The sequence below is a fragment of the Chenopodium album genome, chromosome 7, assembly GCF_948465745.1.
Source record: "Chenopodium album chromosome 7, dcCheAlbu1.1, whole genome shotgun sequence".
Classification (NCBI taxonomy): Eukaryota; Viridiplantae; Streptophyta; class Magnoliopsida; order Caryophyllales; family Amaranthaceae; genus Chenopodium; species Chenopodium album.
The window spans coordinates 5794665-5820703 of NC_137840.1; the positions used below are offsets into that span (position 1 = coordinate 5794665).

General features: G+C 36.8%; 2 protein-coding genes across 2 annotated transcripts; one reads left to right on the top strand and one right to left on the bottom strand.

Moving 5' to 3' along the window:
* Window positions 1–285: 285 nt before the first annotated feature.
* LOC145640842 (uncharacterized) lies at window positions 286–1758 on the top strand. Its single transcript, XM_081692077.1, has 2 exons — window positions 286–689; window positions 813–1758. Exon 2 carries the CDS (start codon window positions 897–899, stop codon window positions 1599–1601), a length of 705 nt encoding a protein of 234 aa, XP_081548203.1. The 5' UTR covers window positions 286–689; window positions 813–896; the 3' UTR covers window positions 1602–1758.
* A 7576-nt stretch (window positions 1759–9334) lies between these two features.
* On the bottom strand, window positions 9335–12439 carry LOC145639928 (protein FAR1-RELATED SEQUENCE 5-like). The gene is made up of 4 exons (XM_081691247.1): window positions 12242–12439; window positions 11322–11583; window positions 10308–11249; window positions 9335–9720 (listed from the first exon to the last, which is right to left on the bottom strand). The coding sequence occupies exons 1-4, from the start codon at window positions 12437–12439 to the stop codon at window positions 9335–9337; spliced, it is 1788 nt and encodes a 595-aa protein (XP_081547373.1).
* Between the last annotated feature and the right edge of the window lie 13600 nt (window positions 12440–26039).

Genomic DNA, 26039 nt, shown 5'->3' on the forward strand with positions numbered 1-26039 from the left:
TTTAGGGTGTGTTGAAGCATTTATCCATGATATGTCTCTATTGGTTGTTGTGTATAAGCTAAGTGCAGTTGTTGTGATTTTTTTTTGCAGTAGTAGGTTTGTATTATTCCCTGCAAAAATTATGAGATCGAAGACACTTGTGCGATCGAAGAACTGGAAACATGTGATGGTGAGTGTTCTATGTATGTATTAATATATTAGTTGAATGTGATTGGTGAAAGACTGAAATTTTCTCTATCATTTCTGGCATTTAGGATCCATCAACTTTTAAGGCCCCTGGTAAGGCCCTTGTGAAAGGGGGGTCTGAAGTGAAGGGGATGCACAAAACTAACAAGAGGGCAAAGCTACCGAAGAAGTCTAAAAATGTTGTTGTTGAAGATACTGAAGAAGACAATGAGTCTGATGAGCAGACTGATGAAGACATTGAAGAGGACTCCTGCTCACCCTCTGAGTTCATGAAGATGATGATGCGGTTCATGAAGAGTAAGAGTAGTCGGAAGAGGAAAAGGGCAAAGGTATACTGAATATGTAATTACCAAGACAGAGGATATTTGTACCAAATTAATATTCTAAGAATTGGATATAACATTGGTTTTTGATTTGTATGTGTCTAGGGTGAAATAACCGAAGGCCAAAAAGTTGTGAGGGAAGGGGCAGTGTTGAAGACCCATCATGAGAACGTCGGAAAGGTATGATGTGATGTTTTAGAAACTAATTTGAATGTGGGCATGTATATGAGTATTTTTTTTGTTCTTCACTTGACTTTATTTGTGGGCTACTAATGCATAATCCCTGCTGTTGTGTCATGGCAGTACCCCAACATTGTATGCAAAGTCGAGTCTTTCGGCGAAGCTGTCAAACATTTTGATTCAAGAAGACGTGCTTTAGTGACACAAATGGGGTTTCAAGGTCTTTTAGAGATTGACATGAAAAGTATACCAAGGCAATTTTGCTATTGGTTGATGACAAGAGTGCTTCCTGATGGCACGATGGTGTTTGGGCAGAGTGAGGTGTTACCCTTAGGTCCCGCTCAAGTGAGGTCTGTACTTGGGTTACCAATGGGTGCTGAAAAAGTTCCTTTTGATGTTAGTGAAGATGATGAGGAGAAGGTGGAGAAGATGAGAAGGATTTTTGATCTTTACGGTGTCGGTTCGAATAAAGAAACCATTTCGTTGAAATATGCTTCAGATGCATTATGTCCGTTGGATGAATCGGGTCAACCAATTCCCCTTGCTGATGAAGTTGAGGAGGAGGATTTCATGGTAGCCTTTCTACTTGTCGCTCTTGGTAAAGTGGTTTGTACAACCACTAATAATTCAAACTTTGCCAAGTCACTCCTACCAGCATTGACAGTGGCTACTGAGGCTGTCAAGTATGACTGGTGTTCGCTGACTTTTGAGTGGCTATGCGACACGACTAACAGATTTCATAGGAAGTTCCAGAAAGATGGTTTTAGGTCTGGATGTGGGGGTAGCTTTCTGTTCATTATGGTGAGCCTTAATCAAACTTTACATATTTTGGTGTTAAAAGGATTATTCACTTTCCATATTTTAAAATTTGTGTTCTGGTGGGTTGGAAGCAGAGGTTTCTGTTATTTATAATTCATAATTTTAAATAGCCTCAATATTTTTTTTTTTTTGGTTGTAGATTTATTATCTCGACCACTTGCATCGAGTTCTTGTGCAGTGGGGCGTTTACCCGAGGGTGAAGGTATGGAACTGTGTTGAGGTGAAGGCAGCTCTTCTTGAAGATAAGGTGTCGAGCAATGAGTATGGCAAGCTTGAGGTTAGACACCAACATTATTTTTATATGTTTTGTGGTTTTATAACATTGTTTGTAAATAGTTTTTTCTAATTGATAGGCCGTCGATATTGCTTATGGGGAGGAACATCCCCTAGTACCAAGGGAGGATGATGGTGTTCCTAAGAATAAGGCGGTGGTTTCAGGAAATGAGGCTTCCGTAGATGTTGTTGTGGACCGGGTGAGTCTTCTAAGTTTAGTCTTGAATTATATGCAATTTTAGTTGTTTGTGTTCCTAAGTGTGTTATTCTTATGTAATTCTAATCTCTGTTGAGTCCTCTTGACTTCATTTATTTTGTGTCACTTTCATTGGTCTACTATGAGTGTACTACCTTGATGTGATACATATTATAAAGTCATAGTTTTAACATTTACTGCTTGTGCAGCTTAATAATGTAGTCACTTAACTTAACATTTACTGCTTGTGCAGGTTAATAATGTAATCACTTAAATCCAGATAGTTCTGTTGATTTATCTCAACCCTTAGCTGCTAATATGTGGTTCCAATGTTCCATTTGCGTTGTTTATCCCAAATGGTGTTAACTGAGGTGTTTTAAGTCAAACCGAATGACTAACTTGAGTCTTCACTTCATTTATTTAGTGTCTTCACTTCAGTGTTCTACTTTAAGTGTCCTTTTTTACCCTTAACCTATTTTGGTTAAATTGTCTTAAGATTGTTGTTGTGTATGTGTAGGTATTAGGTCATTTGGAATCAAAGCTGGAAGCCATTGTGGAGGGTTTGATTGGAAATGCCCTAAGTAACTTTGTCAGTAAGATGACTGGAAAACCTATTGATCAATTTGGGGGTTTTCAAAATGTTGGGGGAAGGGATGAAAATGCTGGGAGTACCGGACCAAGGGATGATAAAGTTGCGAGTACCGGATCAAGAAGGGATGAAAATGGTTGGATTAATGGACAAAGGGATGAAGTGATTCCTTCCCCCAAAAAGAAAGGTGTTGATGATAACTCTGCTAACAGGTCATCACCCAATTTGGAGGAAGGACCTAGGCCAAATAAGCTTAGTCCCTTTGACAAGAGGATTATGTGTTTTGTCCGCGGGTGGAAGGAGTTGAAGAACGATACAGAGTAAGTAGATGTTAAATTTGCTGCATAAATCAATGTTTTATTTTCTGCTCATGGATTTATGATGGAAGCAAATGCTAGAATTGTGATGGATTAACAGGTACTTAAATTTTTAGGTGTGATGATACAAATTTTATGCTACATATGTATCTTGAATTATGATTGTCTACCCTAATTTAGCTGCTTGATTAACAAACCAAGTTGTAAGGTGTTGGTTAGTTCAATCTAGATTCTTAGCATCTAGGGTGTTATGTTGTTGATGCAATTCTTGTGGATTAATAGAAGATGGAAATACTCTTGATGGCTTGTTTGAGGCTGGAAGCATCTGAGATCGGATTACCTATTGGCAAAAGAATTAGTGGGAATCTTAAACTTGTATTCTAATAGAGAATCACTTAGACTTGTATTGTTAAGTAATTAACTTAACGATGTATAATTTTCTGATCATGGATTTCTTTTTATGCTTCCAATAGGTGTATAATCTTAGCAATTGTTTGTTGCTTCACTGAGAATGAGTAATTGATGCTCACCTTTATGCAAACATTTTCTCTGATTTGCTAGTGCAGCTTTGCATTTGTGTATGAGACTAAGTCGGTCAGACTCATCATTTTACCTGTATTGGGTCGTTGTGGGTATAGTTATATAGATGCATGACAGTTATTTTGTTCCAAATAGTTGATTTGTCTGTGAAATGAGGATGTAGTTTGTACTTGGGTTATGATGTACTCATTTTTATATTATTATGAAAAAAAAATGATTGTGATGTAGGGGCTAACTTTAATCTTTTGTGCCATATGCAGGCCCGGTCCAAACTTAATTCTTTGTGGTGGTGTAGATGCATCTCAAAGGGACTACTATCGTGTTGTTTCCCCGAGGTCTCGTGTTGGAGATCATTATGTTAGGGTGCCCTCTGTTTTGTATAAGAAGACTTGGGCATCACAACATACGAGGAAAAGGATTATGATGGATCCTTCGTATGCGGTGAGTTATTTTTCTACTTTTTTTGGTGAAAGAGTTTCTTCATCAACATTATTGGTATTTATTTTGTTTGTAGTATTTTACTTACCCTTTTTTTTCTTTGTTTTGGCTGTAGAATTTTGTTATGGTTGGTAAAGATGACCCTAAAGTGTTAGGGAAAAAGTATGGGAAGACTTTGCTTAGCTATTCTCTTGACCAAATTCAAAGTGTATGTGTTCATTTTGTGGGAACTACATCTGAAAGTCATTTATTTTTTATTAAGCCTTTTATAATTAAAGTTGATCATGGTTGACACAGGTTTTTGTCCCCGTTCTTGATGCATCCGTGAAGAATCCAGAACATTGGTATTGCTTGGCCTTGGATTTAAAGGCACATGTGGTTTGGATGATTGATTCCATGTATGAAGATCCGTACTTAAAGCATGACAAGTGTCATCAGCAACTAGTAGGGAGTTCAACTCTATCCTTCCTCACTTTTATGTTATTATACGATTTTCTTCGCGAAGTAAAGTTGTGACATTACTACGGAGGCGGTTCGGTTGTTGGCTGGATAATGCTTCAATTTGCTCTGCCATTTTTTGGTAAGCAAAGTAAGGTTTTTTTTAGAATACTTGAAGAATGCTAGGATATATAAAAAGTTTTTTTTTGCCTAACCTTAAAATAATCGAGTACAAGGAAATTATAAAAATCCATTAAAAAAACTCTTCAAATCAACTACAAATCTTCAGCTGCAGAACCTACTGATGAGATAGGAAAACCTATGACTGACATAGGAGTACTACGATGGGACAATACATAAAAAAATAAAAAGAGAGTAAGATAAAAAGACAAAATGGAAGATACACCAATTTCCAACACATACAACCGCATTAAGAGTTAACAATTGTACGAATTGAAACGGATGGATCCACCAAAGTATCATAGGGTACGACTAAAACATTCTAGGATACCACTGTAATTAAGTTTTGTTCAACTCCCATTAAAGCATAGTTTAGTTCTACAGATGTGTTGCAAGGTACCAATTATAATGACAAGGATATCACTACATGAAATGTACCACTACTGAAGATAGTAGATGGCAATCCCTTCAGTAAGGGTACCATTCATATACTCTAGGGTACCACCGGGCCTATTACATTAACCAAAGCCATTGAACGAAAGCTTTTTGCATTACTCGTGAATATAGCATGGAATATGAGGATGGTTTGATGATTGTTAAAATATAGCAATAACAATTTACACTACCATCTCCAATGGTGGCAAAGAACTATGTTTTGAAATATAATAATGTGTTGTTTTTTGTCAATTGAGAATCAATGTTGAGTTTGTAAAGATTGTAAACTTAACCATTTTAATTTGGAGTTGGTAGGTTTAGATAACAACATATTGGTAAATTGTATTGAATTTGAGCTCATTTATTTGATCACAAGCGAAAACCGAATGGAACCCCTAAGTATATTTAATATCAATTGGAATAGTAGTAGTGAGTTTATTCTTCTTGTGATAAGACAAGGAAAATATTTTGAAACATGTAAATGTGTAATTGTCAAATATTCATTGGTCTTAAGCATGGTATATAACCTCTTTAGTATATTGTTTTATTTTTGTGTTGAAGGAAATTAATTATAACCTCAATGTTATGCTTACAACCTCAATGTCATGCTTACAATCTCAATGTAATGCTTACAATTACAGTCAACTAACAGCAGTGATGTCTTACTTTTTGTCAGTAAGAACAGTCCTAAGTAAAATAGTGGGTGGATTGTTCCACCAACCTATAAAAGGGTACCACTAAACTATCCTAGGATACCACTAACGACACTAGGGTACCACTGTACATAAGTTTTTTTTTATAATATAACTGATATATTGATTACTTCGACTGATATGTTGAAAGATATCATGGACAATGAGTAAAATAACATTAGACGGAATGTACCACTTCAGTATGGCAATCCCTTCATATGGTACCATTCTTATACCCTAGGGTACCACTAGATATAATTATGCATTTAACCAAAGCCCGTTACCAAACCCTTTTTTCATTATTCATGTTTGTAGCATGGAATGTATTTATTAGAATATAATAATGTTTTGTTAGTTATAGCAATTAACGCAACTTTTTTGTATGCAACAGTCAATCCAAAATTAAATTTTGTACCGGCACAAAAACCAAAATTCAATCCAATAAGCCAAAACCGACTTGTTTAAACCAAAATTCATATTAATCACATCTTTATTTAAACCATGTTACAAATAAGTATTTCGATATCGAATATTATTTGACGACAAAAAACAAGTATAGATTGGATTGGGGTTCAATTACATCATTAGCGAAAACCCTTTGTATTGTTAATCTTCATTTGGGTACGTGGTGTGTTTATCTTATTCTGGATCAGCGGTGTGTTTAACTTATTTTGGATTAGTCTTTGATACTCTAGGGCAAATATAGGTTTGAAAGATGTTATCCATCAAATAAAATTTGGTCTTTAAATTAAAGTAACAACTTCTTCGTATCAATTATTTACAAAAAAGGGGTGTACACACAACTGACGTACAACTAGAACTACAATAACAACCACTGGTAAAGTACAACAGCCACTGGTTATATAAAACGTATCTTTGACTCAAACAATTTGGAAGCTGTTCGTGTCAATGATTTCTAACTTTGTTACAGAGGATCAAATTGAATCATTGTGGAATATGAACCGTCCTAAGTAAAATAATGGGCCCGACTTGTCATTTCTAGTACATAGCAATTCGAAGCGGGAAAATGAAAATTTTCATCCAAAATTTTGCCGCCAATGTTGTTCTTATATATAGGCGGCAGCCCTTTCCACCATCATCAAATTAAGAAATCCAAAACATTCTCAATCCAAGGTCAAATATGTCTATAAGTAAAATCGGAAGGTCTTCCCAAGCAAGGGGAACCCACTTTAACAACTCCGAAACCGGGATAACATGGGTGGCAGCAAAGAACTGTAATTGTGGTGGTCACTCAATAGCGGAGTTTCGGATATCTCTTTCGGAAGCCAATCCCCGGAGGCCTTACTACAAGTGTAGAGCTTGCAACTATTGGCAGTGGGCGAAGGAAGAGGACCTTATTCGAACGACGAATGCGGCTGGCTTTCGTATGATATGGCAAAGGATGGAAGAGGTAGAAAAATTCATTGCCTTGTGTATCAAGGTTGGCATAACTGCAGCCATTGTACTCTTTATGGCGTACCTTATAAAATGAATAGTGTGGTTTGATTATGTATGGTAACTACTCTTTATCGTTAGCAGTGGAAGTGCTAGGTTTAGGATTTAATTATGTATGGTAACATTGTGATAGTATGTTGTTAATTTTTATTCGTAATGTGAGTTTTAATTTGTAATTTGAGAGTACAAATGGTTTTGGGAGCCAAAGTAAAATTTATATGTTTATAGCAAAATTGTATGAACTCTAAGGTTAATCTCAAAAACAAAGTTTATGTGGATCACCAACTTCCAAAACCAAAGCCTAAAAAAGGATGTGAAAAAAAAAAATATTACCCCATACCCCAACCCCAACCCAAAGCCACAACAGTAAATGCTTAGGAAACTAACATGGTTCAAGTAAGAATAATCAAAGTACGTTAAAAAGAGTACAGCTTTACCATTTTTTTTGTTCAGTGGAACACTAAAGTACCTTACTTGAACTGTTATTGTCTTGATTAATAACTAAATTCCATGAAGTGGTAACTTCTATTCTTTAAGGGATAGCTTCCTAAAATTCAGCTGTACCTCACCAAGTATCAATAATAATCGTACATAATCTATATGCAGTGGTACATTAGGATGTTTTAGTCGTACCCCCCCCCCCCCTTCTATATCTTGGTGGTACAATTCAATGTTAACACACACAACCCAAAATGGATCACTTGCGTACTCAGTTGTACCTGTCACTGTTGCAGTGGTACAGAAACTTAAACAGTAGAACCATTTAGTAGAACCAAAAGTTCATTTCAGAGTTAAACAATCCCACTTAAAAGATGTAAGAGTTAGCTAGCCTAATTTCACAATATCTAAGTAAGTTTTCGATTTCACAAGGTCAGAATGTTTTTTCCTAACATTAGCTTACACCAGAACAAATGCTTCATCAATTTAGCCAACAACATTGGTGGCCACAGGAGTATTTTTACAAAAAATTAGTTTTCCATCAAATGGGATCAAAATTTTTTGGGGACTTTGCATACCAGCATAGTCCAAATGTCCAACGTACGAGATACCAAAACATCATAGTCTATGAAGGAGTCAGTTTTTCCTTCTACTAGGTCCTCTGTGATGAATGTGGCGGAGGAGTCATAGGAGGTTGCGGACGAGGAAGTATGGTAATGTAGCCACGTTGTGATGATGCAGCTGACAGTTGCGATGTAGGGGTCTGCCAACCTCCTACAGGAATCTGACCATGAGGAAATTGATGATACGGAACGTAATAACCTTGACGAGGAGAAATTTGGGAACCATAGTACTGCTGACCTCTACCTTCAACGGTTGTAAAGTACCCAATTGATCCATCCCCATCCAACATTTAAATCCCACCAACACAGTGAGGAATGTATGGAACCATATGTTGCATATTTTGCGGAGGAACACCATGTTAGTTGTAAAAGAAAATTAGGTAAAATAAAGACATTATACAAACCAAGTAAGACCCCTACTGCATTAATCCATATAACATAAACTGAAATTTACATACATAATTAACCATTCTAAGTAACCAAATAAATAAATATTTACCTGGACTGGTGGAGGTGGTGTAACTTGGGATTGAGAACCGTTCTTGTTCTTGTTCTTGTTCTTCCCCTTATTGTCCTTTCTGTCTTTGCTTTATTTGGTTTCTCAAGGCACGACTTGTACCTAGAATCCGTGGTCCGATGTGCAGGCCTCTTTGGTATAGGAGGATCTCTCACATGAACAGAAGGAACATCTTCACCTCCTTCGCAACTGCCATGTCTTTGAGTGGAGGGGGTTGCTTGCTTTTCAGCACACACAGAAGAAGGTGTTCCCAAGACACCTTCACCTTTCTTCTTCTTTGCAAGCATGGCTATCTTTTCCTCTACTTGCATTTCAATTAATTGCATAGCTTGCATCACAAGAGAAGTAGTTTCTAAATGAGCCGATGCTTTCGAACACAAAGGACCAAACCGCACCATCATTTTGTCGTACCTACACACTTCTTCAGTTTTATCCGGGTCATGGTAGCATACCTTAACCCGACTGTGTTTTCGTATCACGTCTTTCCTCCACCTCCGAAGAATGTACTTGTCTGGTATTTCATAGAAGTTGTTCCTCTCGAACACCCTAATGATATGGTGGAAAATAATCCCATGACATTCAAAATGTCGGCATTCACAAGATACTTCCTTCGTTGACCTGTCAAACACAAGCTTATACTCTCTTTTTCTCTTTGACGGTATTTCTTTGTTGGATTTTTTAGGCTTATACCAAACTCAATCCTCCACAAAATGCTCCGTTACATTGTCTGAAACATGTGTCCTATGAATCTCACTCACATACATAGTACGATTGCATTCACGCTGAAACTCCTTAAATTTGGCATCCGTGTATATCTTTTGAAATATCAACTCAGCCGGAAAATCAGAGTATGTTTGACGCAAAAACCTGTCATTGTTGTCATCTGCCCTTTTCTCACTAGTGCATCTAACCTCCAAAGCATCACAATACCTCTCAACAAACTCGGACAATAAAGTATGCATACTTAAATAACCATCGAAAAACCTGTGAATACTCTCAACCCGTTGAGTTGTTTTCATCCCAGCCCAAAACAAATGCTTCACAAAAGCAGGAACCCACATATGACGTTCATTATACAGCCCTAACAACAAAAATATATATCATTCATAACTTTTGAGTGAATAACTATAAGCAAATGCACCACTGCAGATTAAAGGGCAAGTGCTGAACCATACCCTGACCTAAAAATACAAAGAAACTTACCAGAATTTTTGTACCTTTTTTTTAAAAAAAATAAATAAACCTTGCATCAATAAAGAAGGGGTGCATAACTATAAACCCTTACTCCATTCTAACCTACAAACTAATATTTCACAATCAAACAAACAAAAACAAAATGGTATTACATTTGGCTACCTTCTGGTGTGGCAGGAGACTTAAGATTAATAGGCATAAGTATCTTTTCTTAAACGAAATTATACCAATAAAACAAAAAAAAAATAGTAGTATGCAACAAACCCAACACCAAATTATGCAACATTATTATGTATTAAGAACCTGACCTGCAAGTTTAACCCAAAATATGCACAAGAACCTATCCTGCAACTTTAGAAAAAAAATATGCACAACAAACTTACATGCAAGTATAACATAATTATGCATAAAGGATCATATTTGACGCATACACACCATAGAATGGACAGAAAAATATTGTGTTTCGACACTTACCTTGTAGCCATTCATCTTCTTCAACACCATGTTTCTTGATAACTTGGGGCCAATTAGCCTCAAACTCTTCAACATCAAGGCTATCATATATTACATTCTCAAGATCATCATGAAGTTGGGCATAATCAGAATGCTTCCCAAGTTTCTTACCAAATTTTGAGGTTATGTGCCAAATGCACCATCGATGAGTGGTTCCTTTCATAATCAACTTCAAAACTTTCTTCATTGCCGGATCTTGATCCGTTAGAATACTAATTGGTTGTTTTTCACCCATACACCGCAACCAATTAGAGAATACCCACTCAAATTTTTCTGCGGTCTCGCGGGAAACTAAAGCGCACCCAAATAAAATGGTTTGCCCGTGATGATTCACACCCACGAAATTACAAAAGGGAAGCTTATATTCGTTGGTCAAGTACGTCGAATCAAAACATACAACATCTCCAAACTCCTCATACGCGGCCCGGCTCCTAGCACCAACCCATAACACATCTTGTAGCCTACCCAACTCATCGACACGATGAGTGTAAAAAAAATTCTCGTTGTCATCCGTCATCCTCTTCAAGTAGGCAAACATTGCCTTCGCATCTCCTTCTTCAAAAATAATTCTCCTTTGCTTCGCTACTTCATCATGCAAATCTTTTTGGGTGAATTGCATCTCTTCCCTCCCATTTCGTTGGCGGGCCATACAATTGTATATCTTTGCAACTGGAACACCCGCCTTCCGATCATTAAACACTTGTCGAAGTATATGCGGGTTGTCCGTCAAGAACTTCTTCCTAAACTTGGTAATGTTCTTGGACTTCCCCGGTGTAGGTGCGTGACCTTTATGCTCTAGCTCGGCTTTATCAATTAACCAATCACCACCCTCGTTCACCTTTGCATATAATTTCACCAGGCATTGAACTTTTTTACTCTTCCTTTTAACACAAAGTTCCTCACCTATTTGTGAATCCGAGACAAAGGCGGGACCGGTTTACTTGCTCTTCCTACCGGGCATACCAAAACACTCACATGTCCATGTGACACTCTTCTTCTCCTTCACATTAACACCTTTTCCCACAAAGGTTCCACTAGATCGAACAACCCCAAAACCTTCTTGCTTCCCGTAATTCCGAAAGTATTCATCTAATTTTTTCCAACTATCAAAGACCATTCCAGCTTTAGGAGGGGGGAGAGAAACCTCTACATTTGCAAACTCCTCGATCTCAAAACTAATAGCCACCGTACTCTTCCCTTTCGTAGGAGTCTTGTAGGACTCTTCTCCAACATTTACCTATTCCACCAAATCAATAATCTATACATTAACACCAAGTATAGGATAATTCTACTTTTAACAGAAAAACTGTTCAATAATTAAATAATCCCTGCTGCAAAAATTGGTATGCTACATACTTAAAACAATAACACACTTTAAACAAGCATTGCATCCAGTATAAATCAAATATATGGAACTATTACAGGTTCTACTTATTAATTTCTTTTTTCAGAGTAATAAATAATTCAATTCTATCTTGTGTTAATATATTCAAATATTACTGTCATTGCTTTGTATTCAGTGCAAGACTTTCCTTTCAACATGAATGTTAAATAACAGAAGAAAGCCCCTAAAGATCCAACTTTTTGGTAATTAGAGAATGGAGTTTGTTCTACTAATATAAGTATCTTCCAACACTTGACAACACTCGTATGTCCTACTTGGGTTGAGAAAGCTACAACTAATTCAACTACAATTAATTCTATATACACAATTGTCATTTATTCGTGCTTCAAAATAGCTCCTCACTCACTCCCCTGTTACTCTTATTTTTTTATTAAAGCCTAAAAAGAAAGTCCCTTAATTTATTCCTCTTACTTTAATTATGTTGTTATAATTTAGGTTTTCATAAATTTTAAGTAAACCCTAAGCTACGAATTAATGTGTTAACAATTACCTCCTTTAGCAATGCGTCTAAAGCAAACTCCAATTCATCTTCGTCGCCTCTATCGTGCTCCACTTGGTCTTCAATGGTAGCGTTGTTATCGACATCGTCACCAAAAATGCGGTCGCTACCACCACCGAAGAGCTCATCACAGTCCTCCGTACGGTCTGTTAAGATCGGATCCTCCATCACTAGCATCTTCCTTGCCATTTTCAATCATGAAGTCTTGCCCGCCCTCTCTGAACTTACCTCCTCAAGAAACAAAAAATGGAGTAAAAATGGTAAACCATGAAAATTGGGTTGACTGTCAAAAGTAAAAAAGAAAATGAGGACATTGGAGTCAAACAACTAATTCAAGGGTCAAAAATAACAAAAAGTAAAAAGAAATTTAGTATTACAATGTTGTATTATACCATATACCCGTATACAAGCTTTTCCTTTTTTTTTAGGCTACATCACTTTACACTGACAATTGGGTCCTACTCCGTTTTCCCCATACCCACGTTCTGTTGAAGATGCATTTGCTAATGCATCTCAAGACTTCATTTCTACTTTCTCTCTAGAAAGCTAAGTTATCAAAAGAGTGGACCTCCAGCACAGCTTAGCCATATCAATCTCATTTAAAATTACATTAGATTTCACACCGGATTAAGACCCCAAGCCAGCCTCTATAGAAGCACATATTTTGTACCAAGCAACCATAGAGAGCTTCTTAGACTTAGAAGATAAGCCCAATTCCATGAAAATTCATTAAGAGAAGATCAGATGAACTTTGTTAGTTGAGACGAACACTACAAGAGGGGGTGAATTGTATGTGAGTTCCTAGTGTGTACTTTTGCGGAATATAAAAATAGAATGTAAAGGAACTTGCAATTCACATAATATTTTACGAGGAAACCTTCCAAGCCCAACTAGAAGTAAAACTTTGAACCTTCTAAGGGATTTCCAAAACCTAACCAATTCACTATAATAGGGAAAACACACAAGTTACAACCTATTATACTCAAACCTTTACTCACAAGTTCCATACTGAACTTGCTACAAAGTAGGACCTTATCCTACCTGTAGGGAATATTTCAAGCATCCCACACTTGAGTCCCACTATGATCATACACTTAAGCATGGTGGAGTCCAAAGGGAAGGAAACTAGAGTAAAAGAGTCGCCAATAAGTTTTAGGAACTTGTAAACCGTTCATAGGGTGAAGGTTACACCCCTTCACGATCCATGAGATCGCTAACTCCATAATGGTCTGGAACCATGACTGTATATTCGAGGATGAAGGTATAAATCCAACCTAAAAGAGATTGAACCTGCCCTAAAAACAGGTCTCTACTTTATTCTTATCATATTCATGTGCGCTTTCTGACTAATATACAATCAATAGGTTAACCCTAAACCTGTTTAATCTATGTTGGTTGAAGATTAATGCACAAACAAATCTATTATTGGCGATCTCTTGAATTATAATCATATTATCCCTAAACAATATTATTAATTATCTTATTAAGTGTGATTACAAGTACAAATTCCCTTTGAACATGCATAAAAGGTGTGATCAAACAATAACAATGATAATATATTACGCAACATAACAACAATTATCAACACAATAATAAAGCATAATAATGTTAGCAAGAACCTAGGCATGATACTAACAAGATTAATAACAAATCCTAGCATGTCGCTAAGCATTAAAGATCAAAGCTTTATCCCTAACATAATACTAACATGATAGTAGAAATAGGACGTAACCTAAACTTGATACTAGAGACGTACATGATATTAGAAATCTTAGTTAATACCCTAAACATGATACTAGAAATCATAAACATATCCTAATATGATACTAGGAATTAAAATAATTAAAGCATGATTTCTATAACAAAAAAAAAAATTAAATTGATAACTTACTTGGATGCCTCGTATCTCTTTCTAATAACAAAATACACACGTTAGTAACTTCAATGAAAATGATAAATAAAAAATTAATTTAAATAATTGAAATTGTATGGGACTAAACCCTCGGAAATTATCAACCTTTCACTTCTAGGGAGAAGGCAACTTCGAACTTGGATAGGTGTGTCTAGAACTTGTCAATGAGGAATATTGTATTTTGAAAAGAACTAGGCTTAGAAAAATAGAGAGAGTATAAACTTTATCTTAGAGAGAGAACAGAGATGATTGGTGATTGTTGATGATTGAAAAAGGGGTGATATGACCTCTATTTATAAGGACAAAAGAGGGTCGAAGGAATAGAAAAGAATCCGAATTCAAATCGACATAAAACTCGTCAGTCAACAGTTTTTGCAGATATTGTATTTATCACATATTTTCCTCCAAAAGTCCAAATAAGTCATCTAACATGTAGTTGGAATGATCTTGAAGTCTACTTTCCAAACCAATTAGAATCAAATTAAAAAAATTTATAGATAAAAAGATATGGCCGAAATAGTGGAACGGTGTCAGTTTTGGATATAGTTTCGTATTTTTTTCATATCTTTTTCGTTATAGCTCGGAATTAATATTATAATATATCATTGAAAAGATAATTTCAAGATCTATCCAACCATATAAGATTTGAATAAAAATTATGAGGCATGAAAATTATATTTGACTGTCTTTGAACATCTTTAAATTTGAATAGAATTAGGACATAAAAAAGGAAAATTTTAAAAAAAGGAAAGTTTTTATTCAATTTCAAATTCTTTAATTTTATCTTTTCAAAAAGGATAATAAAAATCTTTTAGAAAATCATAGAAGTTTCTAATTAAATTCTAATTAGTTTAGGAATAGGATTAAACCTTTGGACCCTCCACATGATCATTGGGTCGTAGGTAAAACCTGGTTTGTGCCCAGTTTAGTATTTTGGCCATAACTTCCTCATTATTCATCAGAACTTGGCTTATAATATATCGTTGGAAAGGTATTTTAAAGCTGCATCCAACTACACTATTATTGGACCCATATCATGGACCAAACTAAATTGGATTGGCTATTTTCATAAATAGAGTAATAAAAGGAATATTTTCGAAAACAGAATGAAGTATTTTTTATTAAAACAACCGCATCACAAGTTCACACTTTCACTTTGTTTGATAATAAAATGACGTGAAAGATATTCATAACTGGGTTTGGTTTTTTGGGAGACACATTTAGGTGTCTACAGAAGCCCCTACTTTGACTGAGTTTGGAGAAACGCATGTTTCGAAAACGAAAGTCAAAGTAGCGATAGGGACGGAGAAAGATTTAGAGCGTTCTACGACCCTAATCATTCTTGTAACGCCAATACCTGCAAACTAGCGTTAGTTAAACATATAGAAGAGTTAAGAAACGCGTATCTTGCACCGTGAAGCACACGTCTCTGGGGTAACCCATTTTCGTTGTGGCATGCTATTGTGATGACCTCCACAGTGCCTCGTAAACGCCATCGTTGAAGACCGCTGCTTGTAGCCATCTTTAGTTGTTTGTCACAAATCTTTACATCCTATGGAACGCCGTCGAAGACCATTCTTCTTGTAACGGTCCTCAGTTTTGTTGTGACAATCTTCCACATCCTAGGGAACATCATCTATAATTGTTGCTACATCACGAGCTATTTTCTTGAATAAAGGTGACAACCTTCACAATCATAGCAAATTTTGTCGATGACCGCCTCATCACGAACCGTTCTTTTCAAATCTAGGTGACAACCTCCATAATCTTTGCGAAAGATATCGAAGATCGCCCATCTCGTGCCATCTTCTCGAATAAAATGATAACCCCCATAATCTTAGTGCAATCCGTTAAAGACTACCCATCTCATGCCATCTTCTCAAATCAAGTGATAACTTACACAATCTTAGCGAAAGCCGTCCAAGATCGCCCATCTTGCGCCATCTTCTCAAATCAAATGACAACCTCCACAATCTTAGCGAAAGTCGTCGAAGATCGGGCATCTCGTGCCATCTTCTCAAATCAAATGATAACTTCCACAATATTAGCAAAAGTCATCGAAGACCGCTTCATCTCGAACCACCCTTCTCAAATCAAAGCGAGAGACCCTTTAATCTTAGAGCCTCCTGTCAAAGGCTTCTTCATCTTGAGCCTTCAAATCTTGTTTTCCATCTTTGGAAAATTCATTTTAAGAGCCATATCTAGGATCATTAAATTATTCAAATTGGTTTGTAGAAATCTTCCATCTTAGGAATTCTTTGTGATTATAAGTAATCACTAGTCAAATGTTTTTAATCAATTTTCAAATCTGCTTCATTCGATCATCATCAGGCCGATCATCAATCAAGTTGTAATTAGGCTGACTACTAATCAAAGGTGTAATTTAAAGCTATTCATTTGATATGATCGTCATCAAGCCAATCCTCAATCAAGTTGTAATCGGGCCGATTACCAATTAAATGCTCATTAAGAGGCTCAAATGGATTAGTCGCGGACTAACCAATCAAAGTTGTGAGACCATTGAAGGCTAACGCGAGCGAATCAGATCCATCGCGCAATAGGAACACTGTCGCCTAGCGACAGCTCTGTCACGTTGCGTCAAGAAGCATCGCACTACGCCAAGGTGTATCAAGCTGTGTTGGGGTGCATCGTGTTACGTTGTGCTTGAATCCAAGTCAGAGCTTTTTCTGCTCTCAAATTGCCTCTTTGTGTACCTGAAACTATGTTTTGGACTATAGGAATTTGCTCATGTTTTTCTTAGGGTTGACCTAAGGCTTGGTTCTATTCAACTCACTGTGATTGCTTTGACTCAATGTGATTGATTGACTTGAGGTTGACTTAATGTGTTTTGACACATGTGTTAGACTCGAATCAAGGTCGGTGATGATATGACTCGACGTACATGACCCGTGTGTGCATTGTATTGTGATGTGCTTGTCTCAAAATGCAGAAAAGCAAAAAATTTCCGTCATTTTTGGGAGGGTATCGACTTTAATTTCTCTAGAAAAAGAAAGATGCGAAAAACAATCAAAGTGAGTGTTTGAGTAGTGCATATTTAATGATCTTAGTAAAATGTATGTGTCGACCTTGTATCTCATAGTGTAAGGATTAACTCATCCTAGGCTATCTCAATTGTTGACTTGATGATGAAAGTATTTAGGTAACTTAGGCACGGAGGCTAAGTACTTCATACTTTGTGATGCGATGATGATTACAGGGATGAGTGATTTTGATATAACAAGGCATGCTTCAAATGTTGTGTTAAAATATCACGACAAAAGGTTCCTAAGGGAAGGATTATTTGTCTATGTGTCTGTGATGTGTGTGAAAGTGACAATAAGTCTAAGTTGCAAAGGCTAAGTGTATGGAAAAATATTTTAAGATGAGTCAAATGATGGTGACTCTAAGGCTAGGTAAGCTAATAATGTAGGGATCAAGCCCCCAAATCTATCTCTAAATTGATAGGGATGAGCATTGGAGATCCCTTCATATGATCATGCATGAATGTGAATGTATTTTTATTACAACCGCACCTCAATATGAAGTTGCCTACGTATCCGTTAAGAATTAGGCCGAACGTAGCTCTAGCCGAACCTCGCACAAGTATGTGTTCACCTCAAAGAAGGCTTTTGAGGGTTGTAACGTGGTTAGGCTAAAGGTTGAAGAAGGAGAAGAGGATAAAGGCTCAAGACCCTAGATAAGTCCCCAAGGTGTGCAACCTTGCTTTTGAATCTTTGTATTATTATGCTTGAGGTTTCTCACTTTTGAACTCTTTCTTTTTAATTTTTGCTCTCTCTTCTTTGCTTCATCATTTTATATTTTGATCAGTGTGGGCAATCCCGATCATGCGGTCTATCACTCACTTGGCATTCATGTTTCTCAGGCACGGTACCTAGCACTCGATAAGAGACGCAATCTGAGATGTGTTCATATTAAAGATATATTCATATCAAAGACATTAGAACACTTGCCCTGTTGCACACTTTTATCTTTTTTGCTTATTTTAATTTTTTTTTTTAAATTACTCAAGCTTTTGTTATTTGAAAATTGCATAAATTGCGCACTATCCCATCCCAAGGTTAGGTAGATGTGGGTCTAAGAAAGAAAGGTCTATCGTTAGACGAGACTCAAAGTGGTTTATCAAGAAAGGATTATGTATATTTGAAAGGTGAAAGGTAATATGATATGGATACAAGGGGTGCCTCTAATCATAAGTATACCTTATGCTTAGTTCGACATGATTTTTTTTTTTTTAATGCAATGCGATAATCATATGCAAGAAAATAAAAGCTCATTTTATTAAAAAGAAAAGAAAGATTCTACAACATAAATCTAATGGGAAATAAAAGGTGCCTATGCTAGACTTAATGGGGATAGGAAAAAAATATAGAAAAAGAGGTCACGAAATCTTGTCATCAAAGCTCGCCTCTTGTCTTGCGCTTTATCATCACTTGCTCTTCTTGCAGCTAGAGGTATGGGAAGCTTGTTATTATCGATTAAATATTGGATGGCCTCTTTTACCTTCCAACAACTCTCAGTAGTATGACCTTTACCTTAATGGTACTTGCAATGTGCATCTGGGTTCCAACTAGGCAATCTCTTCTCAGGTGCGGGATCTTGGATAGGTCCAATGGGAGTAATGAGTCCCTTGGCATGGAGTCGATTAAAGGTAGTATCATAGCTCATCCCAATAGGAGTGAACTCTTTCCTTAGTTGTTTTTTTAATCCTTGGTTTGTTATCCATGGCTAAGACTTCATTGAGATCAAAGTACTAACATTGTTGCTAGAGTGGGTGTTTTCAGAAGAAGAAGGATTGTCGTTCTTCATTCCTTTCCATCCACTGTTGTTGCAATTATTAGTAGCTTTTTGCTTTGCAAGGTCATCTTTAATTTCAATACCTATGTTGTAGACAACCTTGAAAGGATTCAAATTATGTTGATATTTCAAATGCTTTAAATACTTGTCTTGAAGGTTCTTGATGAACATCCTTACAAACTCCTTTTCAGTAGGGACTTCAACCATATAAGCAGAAGTTTCCCTCCCTTGTTAAAGAAAGAGGTGAACTCTTCGTTTTCTTTTTACTTTAGCATCTCAAGTTGTCTATGGTCTGTTTTAACTTGAATGTTGCACTTATATCTATCTATGAAAGTGTTTATTATTCCATCCCAAGTAGAGGTCTTTTCTTTATCAAGAGAAAAGAACCAATGTTGACAAACGGTTTATTGAGATAGTGAGAACAAATAGTGAAAAATATTCCTATCAATTCCCTTAATGTTCATTATAGTTTCAAAAGCCCTTAAGTGAAAATAAGGATTATCCGTTGGCTTGAACTTAGGGATGTCATTGGCATTGAACTTCTGCGGAAGAAGTTCCTTGTCCACTAAGACCCCTTGTGAGCTAATGCCCTTGAACCTATAGTCATTAGAGAGCTTGCTCAAGCTTTCTTGCATTCGCTCCATTTGTTGTTGTTTCACAGGGTCATTGATTTGAAGAGCCATAGCCTTCATCATTTCAGTCATGTTAGCCACATCTTTCCTAAGTTAGTTGACTTCTTCCAGAGACGCCATTTTCTTCTTAGATTTTATCTTTTGTCAAATAGGCTTATCAAAAAGTAGTACTTGGACAAAAGTGTTGTCCTGGATTAATCGTCCTTCTCTCCTTTATCAAGTGCTGCGGAAAGGGAAGTCATGGATGTTTATTATTAATTATTTGATTCAAACTCGATACAACATGCATAGATTGAAAAAGATTATGGAATAATGAGGGTAATGATATGTATAAAGAAAGCATGTGGAGAGTGGAAATATGATGTAGATGGAGAGATGTGGAAGAATTTAGGAACAAAGTAGACCCCCAACTCAAATGAAGGAAATACGACTCATGCATGAACCTAAGACATGATCATGGTGTGAAAAGAGTATGTGCAAAAGTGTGTGAATATTTGTGAGTGTAAGTGATATGTTCAAGACTCGTGTTATGACCATGGGACTAAACTATGTGACTAGACTCAAACAAAGACTAAGTTAAGACTTCACGTATGTGCACTAAACTGGATAGGTTGTAGTACTTTAGTCATAACGTTTTATCTGTGACTCCAAATTAGACTAAACCAACACCAAATGAAAGCTAAAACCCGGGGCTACAGATCCATAGTTTGTAAGACTCGTAATTCATTCTAGACCTCCGTATATGACCAAAACAAGATGAAGTTTCTACAGTATATGGGAATAAAAATCTGGGTTGACTCAAAGGAACTATGACTCGATTTTAGACATATTTATTAGCTCAAATTAATTAATCAATTAATTAAGCAAAGTCTTTTAGTTCTTGGTTATTTCATTTAAGCATATTCATTAACACAAGTCAAGCTAAACGGTTAGTTTAATCACATGTAAGTATGCACAAGCAAATAATGCACAAGTAGTCAAATAGTCACAATATGATGCAATGAGTTTGCAACCTAACTATGGCTCTAGTTCTCTAAAGCTCAAGGATAAGGGTTAGTCAAAGAGGGTCCATGGTTATGAGTCCAGATGCACCGCGCAGAATCCTTACCTTTGGAAGGGTTGGCGTGAGTGGATGGGACCCCGCGAGTTAAATTCGCTCCATGGTTTGGTGAATTCACAAACTCAGATGTACCCTTCGTTGCCAGGAGCGTTCAATTGGGTAAATGGAGTGTGAATTCCCAGAGGGTTATGGCCATATGTAGAACACATATGGGTTCAGAAAAAGGGATATTTCCCAAATTTCCTACGTGTAAAAAGCCTATGTTTTTAACGCATTACAGATGGTGTATCCAATACGGACCTTTTTATGCTTATGCCAATAATATTAATCAAAATTACGCACATGAATACTTAGAAATTTTCGAATCTCATCCGCTCATTCTAAATTATTGCCAAAATAAATTTTAGGAATTAAAATAGAAATCCTCCCCAGTGGAGTCGCCAAAAAACTGTAGGGAATATTTCAAGCATCCCACACTTGAGCCCCACTATGAGCATACACTTAAGCATGGTGGCGTCCAAAGGGAAGGAAGCTAGAGTAAAAGAGTTGCCAACAAGTTTTAGGAACTTGTAAGCCGTTCATAGGATGAAGGTTACACCCCTTCACGATCCATGAGATCGCTAACTTCATAATGGTCTGGAACCATGACTAGATATTCAAGGATGAAGGTACAAATCCAACCTAAAAGAGATTGAACCTGCCCTAAAAACAAGGTTATGCCATGGAGTCTTTTCTACAGCTTTTGATGGTGCAGGGTTCAGTGTTAGTGCCGCAATTAGAAGTACGTGTCCCTAGAACGAGATAGGATGATCACTAAGACCCATTGTTGATCGTACCATGTCTAACAAGGTCCGATTTCTTCTTTCGGATACTCCGTTCCATTGTGAAGTTCCTAGAGGTGTCAATTCTGAAAGTATACCCTTTTCTTTCAGATGGTCATCGAATTCTTGGCTCAAGTATTCACCACCTCGATCCGATCGAAGGGCTTTGATTTTCTTGCCAAGCTGATTTTCAACTTCACTCTGAAATTCTTTGAACTTTTCAAACGATTCAGATTTATGCGACATTAGGTAGACATAACCATATCTACTATAGTCATCTGTGAAGGTGATAAAATATCGGTGTCCATTTCTTGTGGTGGAGCTCATTGGTCCACATACATCAGTGTGCATTAGACCTAATAAGTCTCCCGCCCTTTCTCCCAACTTGGAGAATGGTTGTTTAATCATCTTGTCTAATAAACATCCCTCGCAATTCTCAAACGTATCTAAATCGAAAAAGTCAAGAACACCTTCTTGTAGAAGTCTCTTAATGCGTTTGATGTTAATGTGGCCAAGACGACAATGCCACAACTAAGTTTGGTTTGACTCTATGGTCTTAGCTCTTTAGTCAGTATTATTCACATTATAAACTTGTTTTTCTAAATCAAGCACATAAAGACCATTTTTAGAATGTGTAATACCAAATAAAACATTATCGAGATAAAACGAACATTCATTGTCTTTTACTCGAAATTATAAACCCTTGGCGTCCAACGCCGAAATTGAAATAATGTTTTTGGTAATGTTAGGAACATAATAAACATTATCTAGTTCCAAAACTAGCCCGGTGGGAAAAGACAAATTGAGAGTTCCTACGGATACGACACTAATTCAGGCTCCATTGCCGACCCGGAGTTCAACCTCTCCCTTCTCTAGCCTTCTAGCGTTCCTTAGTCCCTGAGAAGTGGAACAAAGGTGTGAGCCACATCCAGTATCTAATATCCATGATGCTAAGCTAGTGAAGTTAAATTCTATAACAAATATACCTAATTCAGAAGTAACGGTTCCGTTCTTCTTATCTTCCTTGAACTTGAGGCAATCTCTCTTCCAATGTCCCTTCTTCTTAAAGTAGAAACATTCGGAATCAGATTTAGAAGACGCTACCTTCTTGTCTTTGTTATCCTTGGTAGCTTTAGACTTAGGCGGAAAGGTTTTCTTTTTTCCCTTCCCCTTAAAGCCTTTCTTCTTCTTGCCTGAGAATTTAAACGGCTTGCCCTTTTTAATCATGAGCATATCATGCTTCCCCTCATCCTTGAGCGTTTGCTCTGCTTGCTTCAACATACCATGAAGCTCGGTGAGGGTTTTCTCCATGCTGTGCATGTTATAGTTCATCTTGAACTGATCATAGCCTTTGTGCAGCGAGTGGAGAATGATATCAATTGCCATCTCGGTTGAATACCCCGCATCAAGCCTTCTCATGTTCTCAAACAATCCTATCATTTTGAGTACATGTGGGCTGACTAGCTCTCCTTTCTTGAGTTTGCTCTCAAGGATCTGCTTGTGGGTTTCAAACCTTTCAGTTCGGACTTGCTCTTGAAACACATTCTGATTATCAGAAATGATCTCAAAAGTTTTCTCCTTCTCAAAGAAAGTCTTTTGAAGCTCAGGAGACATTGTGGCCAACATGATGCATTTGACATCTCGATTGACACTTTGCCATCGATATAGGGCAGCCTGAGTCACCTCCTCATTGGGAGCCTCAGGAATTTCCTCATCAAGGACATATTCCTTTTTCTCTTGCATGAGAACAATTCGCAAATTCCTTTGCCAATCAAGAAAATTTGGCCCACTCAACTTCTCCTTGTCGAGAATTGAGCGTAACGAGAATTGGATGTTTGAGTTATTTGAAGACATGATTCTACAATTGAAAGAATTTGAAATGCAAAACCATTCATGATATTTAAATAAGATTGAATTCATGCATTTTTAATCAAACTTATTTCAAACGTCTTATTCACACATTTAAAGTTGTCCCCATTTTGGCTGAGAATAAGTCGATTCTAAGATCCGAAGAAACAAAGAGTGGTTAAGCATGCTTTGGCTTGTCTTAACACAAAATCTCCTAAGGTAAGAAACGCTTTGCTAATGGCTCCAAGCCACTCTTGGTTGAATAAATCGTCGCATCTAATGCTCTTTCAATAATTTATTCACTTTGCCACGACATGTTAGGACTCCATCACTCATATCGTTGAGTACAACCAAAACCAACTTGCATACTCGATATGCATTACGCTCCTAAAAGAGGTAGTGATGCCTCGCTTTGGCGTAGCCACCACTACCCTCGTTCGGTTGGTAAGTGTTGTTTTGGAATGACAAGTTTTACTTAATATTTAGGGACCTAGGGTTTCTATGTTGGTTGATTTAAGTGAACTAAATTAATCATCACAACATTCGAAATCCTAAACATGCATCTAACATATAACTCATATACATAAACATATATATTTATCGAAAAACATAAATATAGATGCATTTGGCGATTAGCATGACCCCTTGAGATCTTCAAATCTTCAAAAGGTCTTCATTTGCAACTTCATGGCTACGTCTTCCAAGACTTGACCAAAATAAATGCGACTACTAGTATCTACGATTAGGACTTATCTAAATATTAAGGTACAAAAATACTCAACGGTACGCAGACCGTATTTAGATTTACAAAAATATATCACGGATCGCAGTCCGTATTTTCTATCCTAATCTGGCCCCACTAGTTGCCATTTCATAAAACCTGTGAGAGAATATACATTCCATTCATCCATTCACTATCTGTGAATGGCCTATGCATTTTTCAACGATAAACAAGTAACAATGCATAAACACGCGTGAACTAGTAACTAATCTAGGTGGTTAATCCAATTAACACGCCTAATTAAAACTAGTCAAAGTTGTTTTAACCGGTTATGTAAATAAGCACAATTAATATTTGAAGCTCCCACTAAATTCCGCATCCAACTCAATTAATCCAATTAATTAAGTCGGTAAAACCCAAAATTTGTCAAAATAAATTTTGCCAATGCCGCTCAAAACCGAGGCCTAGCCTCCAAAATTTATTAAAATAATTAAAACGACAATTTAAGCAAAAAATTATGTAGTCTAAAATGTCTAAGTGCCTAGCACTAAGACATGGAGTGCTCACATTCCGCACAACCGTTTGATGCTCAATGAACGTGGGAGTGGGCCCGATGTCGCTAAGCGTTACACCGCCCACATCGGCGAACTTTCACACATTAATAACGAGGCCCTTGATAGCCATGTTGTACGAACTCATTGCACTACATTGCTTCGCAAGCAACGTCTACGCATTCCCTATTACACGACGCGTGCACCAAGTCCAAGTGCATTATGCTCGTGCCATCACGCTCACGCCACAGCAGCCCCATGCAGCACGCAACACAGCACGCACACACGCACGCACAAGGCAGCGTGCTGCCGCTGTGATGTTGCTGCCGTGCTGCTACTTGCGGCCGTGTGCACCAGCCACGGCTTGGCTGCACGCATGCACATGGCAGCCCCTTGGCAGCCACATGTGGGCTGCTATGCAGCCCGGCTAGCCTAGGGTGCTTATGCATTGATTTGCGTGCCATAGCCTCGGGATTTTGATCCCAAATTTTCCGTGACATTTTTAATTAATTCTAAATTAATTTTAGAACTAATTTATCGAGCCAAACGAAAAATTTAAACAAGTCTAACTTAAAATAAAGTGCATGCAACCAAAATAATTTCCAAGAACCATTCTTTAATTAAATTGGTTTAACTTGGTGCAAGAAAAATAAGAGGGCAATTACTCACTATAAATTTAATTAATTTAAATAATCTTGAGTTTATTACAAATAAGAGTGAGTTGGAAAAAATGAACATAAGTTCAATAAAGATTCCAACTTTAATACTTCTGAATCCTTGAAAAGTTATATCTTCCAATGTGAAGATAAACAATTTTCTATCACAAAGTTTCAAATTTATAATTCCAATCAACTAAAAAATGATTAAATCAACAAAGTTTAACAAAATTCATGGAATTTAGTAACTTAAAGTTTCAATCACTTAACATAATTAAAGATTGAATCTTTAGTACTTGCAAGCCTCAAAGAACAACAATTAGTTTGCAATTATGTGAAAATAAAACCAAGCTTTCAAGCACAAATTACCACCAAGTAATCATGCCTAAAGAGGTTTAAAACTGCATATAAAATATGTATTGAACCAATTACATAACCACCATAAATATGCAATTAATTTTCAAGGTTAGAAAGACTTAAAATTTTTCATAAAAACGAAAAAACCTTCGAAAAGTGCATTTTTGGTCGTTTTTTTGCTAAAAACCGTTCCCTGGAAGAATAAAACCATTTCTTGAACACATTTTCCACCCAAAATTCACTATTTTTGGGTCGAAATCTGGGTTCGGGGCTGATGATAGCTTTAATACGAGGTTAAAATAAATAAAACGAGCTACTAATCTAATTAGCCCTTCAAGACCAGAAAATTAAGCCATAAAAAAAACACCTTGAAAAAATATTATGATTTTAAAATAAACGAGCGAGGCTCCGATGCC

Bases quoted from the DNA above. Each gene is read 5' to 3' on its own strand.
- LOC145640842 (XM_081692077.1), top strand. From the start codon at position 897: ATGGGGTTTCAAGGTCTTTTAGAGATTGACATGAAAAGTATACCAAGG.
- LOC145639928 (XM_081691247.1), bottom strand. From the start codon at position 12,439: ATGGCAAGGAAGATGCTAGTGATGGAGGATCCGATCTTAACAGACCGT. The intron at 11,584-12,241 runs GTAATTGTTAAC...TTGGTGGAATAG, and splicing joins TAGACGCATTGCTAAAGGAG to GTAAATGTTGGAGAAGAGTC. The intron at 11,250-11,321 runs GTGAGTGTTTTG...ATTCACAAATAG, and splicing joins GAAGAGTGTCACATGGACAT to GTGAGGAACTTTGTGTTAAA.